At 40.2% G+C, this 3,864-nt stretch overlaps 1 protein-coding gene across 1 annotated transcript; it reads right to left on the bottom strand.

Annotated features, from left to right (window-relative positions):
- Window positions 1-370: 370 nt before the first annotated feature.
- LOC114690614 (olfactory receptor 10J1-like) lies at window positions 371-1,300 on the bottom strand. Its single transcript, XM_028865429.1, has one exon. It carries the CDS (start codon window positions 1,298-1,300, stop codon window positions 371-373), a length of 930 nt encoding a protein of 309 aa, XP_028721262.1.
- Window positions 1,301-3,864: the final 2,564 nt, after the last annotated feature.

The raw sequence follows: 3,864 nt of genomic DNA, 5'->3' as shown, positions 1-3,864 counted from the left end.
CTACATGGGTAAAAAGAAACCTATGTCTCCCCCAAGAGTATTACAGAATATACTAAAAACTCTTTATCGCTGCCTTATAGCAGCCTCCCCTCATTAATTCTGGCTGCTCTCCTGATCTCATTCTGTTTCAGACTTTCCAGATGGCTGATGTACTTCCCAATATTAACGTTTTATTGCTGTTCTCCTGTGAGACATGTGTTGGCTTGTGTCTCCCTTCCTCAAGTGGTTGAATTTGTGGATCCTTTGTTCTCACCTCCTGTTACATTTGCTTAATGGGATCATGAATGCTAACTCCGTGGAAATGCTTCCATGTCTTCCTTGAGAATTCCTAGAGAATTTTCAATATCCTGTTTGAAATGGGTTCAAACGATCAGGGAAGTTTCTTTCCCATGGCCCTGTACAAAGCATCCTTAACTTCTTTGTTCCTTAAGGTGTATACCACAGGGTTAAGGAGAGGTGTGATGACAGTGTAGGTCACGGAGATCAGCTGGTCTTCATCCCTGGTGTTCTCTGACTTGGGCTTGAGGTAGGCAATGGAGGCACAACCGTAGTGGATAACGACCACTGTGATATGAGAGGCACAGGTGGCAAAGGCCTTCTTCCTGCCCTCAGCAGAGGCAATCGTGAGGATGGTGGAGATGATGAGGATGTAGGAGATAAAAACCAAGCTCATGGGGATCAAGATCACCAACACACTTATGATCAAAGTCAGGATCTCATTGGCAGTGGTGTCAATGCAGGAGAGTTTCATCACAGGCCGGATGTCACAGAAGAAGTGAGCCACCTTGGCGGTACAGAAGGGCAGCCTGAACACAGCTGACACTTGTATCACTGCTACAATTAGACCGATGCTACAGGCTCCCCACACCAGCTGGAGGCACACCCTCTTGTTCATGATGACTGAGTACCTCAAAGGGTTGCAAATAGCCACAAAGCGGTCATATCCCATGGCTGTGAGCAAGAAGCAGTTGTTGATAGCCAAAGTGATGAAGAAGAACATCTGAGTGGCACAACCTGCCAAGGAAATGGGCTGACTCAGGCCAATGAGGTTGAACAGCATTCTTGGTATAATGACAAGTGTGTACACAGTCTCTGAAGCAGACAGCATGCTGAGGAAGAAGTACATGGGAGTGTGAAGGTGACGATCAAGACTGATGATGGTCACAATGATGACATTACCTGCCAGGGTTAATATGTACAGTGCCAGGAACACAACGAAGAGTGTGAGCTGGTGCTCATGGAAGTTAGAGAAACCCTGGAAAATGAACTCACTCACCAGAGTGTAATTCTGTTTCTTCATTATATCATATATGATATCTAAGAAGGAAAAAAGATTAACGATACCAAAAGGGTGATGTTGGTAGGCCAGGAAATTTTTTTTGTGGTTGATCTACCACACATTTCTTTTCATTTATATTCCCATCCCTATCTATTTCTTTGAGGAGTAGAGCGTGGGGGAGTGGTCCAGTGTTCTCAGTATGAAGAAACTGCATGGCTTTTGCAGTTGAATGCTGTAAATCATTTACTTCTTCTGCTATGTGTTGTCATATCTTGGATAAGGGCTTAACATCCTTAAGACAAGTTTCCACATCCCTTATAGGGATATAGTGATAATAACATCATAGCACTGTTGGGATACAAACAATTATACTGCTAACTATAACATAAGTTAGAACTTTTAAAACATTGAACATGCTGTCATGTAGAGTCCTGGATGCTGTAGCTACCTACTCATTCCAGGGCATCTAAGGTTGCATGGAGCTCTGGCGACTGCACTTACAGACTTCTTTTTCCTTTTACTCCTTTGACTCTGATGTTCCTGTTGAAGCTGCTCTACATTTCTCTTCCCTAAATGCCACTCATTTTCAAAACTAAGCAAGCCATATTCTCTGTAAAATTGTTCTCCTCCCCAGCCCATCTATACATCCTTGCATATGTGGGTAGCAAAGAATGTTTTACTATTTTTATTTATGTATTACCAGCATTTTATTGTGCCTTTGAAATCATAAAAGATACTCACATATATTATTTCATTTCATTGCCATCTCATGAAGCGTGAGGACAAGATTGCTGGTTCTTTTGAGATGAGGATCTTGAGATCATCACCTCTGTTTTGTTTAGGTAATTGCCCAAGTGCACATAGACATCAAAGGATTAATCTAAGACTCAAAAACTCATGTCTTCTGACTCCTTTTGATTGTTTCTTCCACCACACAAAACTGCATCATGTAACTGTTCCCATGACAGCTAGACAGGGACCATGCATTCCCACTCTTTGAAACCACTGTTTGGCCAGTGCAATGCAAGACATGAATGTCTCCTTGAAGAATCATAACAAATCATTGTTCCACCACAGAAATTGCCCACTAGGAACAGAGTGCTACAGTGACATTTTCTTCAAGGAACAGAATGCATAGTGTTTTAACCTCTGTCTCATTTTTTCCCTTGTGTCTATGCCATGGCAGCAACAAGTAAATAAATAATTGGGTTACATTTTAGCATTGAAGTTCTGCCATTAGAACACTGGCCAGAAGCACCTCATTATCAACATGTAATTAGAAAATATACTGGAAGTACACCTTCTCCAGTAGCCTTTACCATCTCTATTACTAACCAACATATAATTATGAGAGGTTAGTTATAAAATAATTAATTCAGTAATAGAAGGATACCTTTTTCCCCAAAGTACATTTTGCTGGAATTAAAGCAAATGGGCCACACTACAAAATGATTTACCATTGGGCAAATTTCAAAGGTAATATTCTTTAATGCTTTTAAAAAGTTTTATTCATTTTTCACAAATAAGCCACTTTTCATAAAGGAAAACTGCAAAAAGTTTTTTTTTTTAAAGTAACAAATCAATGCATTGTTGGGGCAGCTCCTGTAAGCATGATACAGAAAGAAACCAGAAAAGACTACAAACAAAATAAATTTTATAATAGATGCCACAGGCCATTTCTTCATAAGGAAAGTTCTTTGACCCTGATGGGTATAGCATGGCAAGTCACTGTAAACATGCTCTATGCAGCTTTATAAATCATGTATTTCTGGAATATGAATTGTTGAAATACAAGAAGGAACACAGAGTCTCATGGTTTTTAAACTAAGATTAATTCTTAATCCTGAGAAGTTCTGGTCTATTGCAAGGAACAGAATGGGAGATCTTTTAATGTAATACATGAAAAAGTAAAGAAGGAAAAACAAATATTCATAAATACCACTATCCTTCTCCTCTAAGTACATGATGACCCTTTTACAAGAAAACTTAAGTGAATAATTTATTTCTCATATGATATCGTCTTAACCATCCATGTCATTCCTCAAATTTCACTTACTTCTCTCCCTGTGAGTCTGTGTCTCATTAGAATAATAGATGTAGAAGCAGAGATGGATCACAAACATTCATAAATCCAAGTCATGAAAGAAGTCATCTTGAGTGTGGCTGGTCCACAGGCCATAGAGTCAGTCCCAGGATGAAGGCCGAATGAAATGCATGGAGATGGGGCTCTTCGGGTATAAGATGCTCCTTCCATCTGGAGGATAAGATTTTGATTCCCAAGAAAGGTTCTCCAAGGAGCAACTCCCAGGGATTTGGGTGCTCTTCCCTGAGCACCCTGAAAGTCACCTTGGGACAGGGGAGCATCAGATACCAGGGGACCTCGTTATGTGGAGGGCGTGTTTGCTAGACTCCATAATATTTTGCTTTTTGAACTTTGAGGTAGTTTTCACTGCAAGTAGATACAAATGTGGCTTGTCAGGTTTTATGTTGTTTAAATAAATATTCTATTTTTACACAGTTGAGCCTTGGAAAACCATGGTTACAAAACCCCAGTGAGCTCTAGATGAGAGTCTTAGATTCCAGGA

The sequence above is a fragment of the Peromyscus leucopus genome, chromosome 15 (assembly GCF_004664715.2).
Source record: "Peromyscus leucopus breed LL Stock chromosome 15, UCI_PerLeu_2.1, whole genome shotgun sequence".
In the NCBI taxonomy this organism is placed as follows: Eukaryota; Metazoa; Chordata; class Mammalia; order Rodentia; family Cricetidae; genus Peromyscus; species Peromyscus leucopus.
Note: the sequence above shows the minus strand (reverse complement) of the source record. Positions and strands in the feature narration are given on the sequence as shown.

Bases quoted from the DNA above. Each gene is read 5' to 3' on its own strand.
- LOC114690614 (XM_028865429.1), bottom strand. From the start codon at position 1,300: ATGAAGAAACAGAATTACACTCTGGTGAGTGAGTTCATTTTCCAGGGT.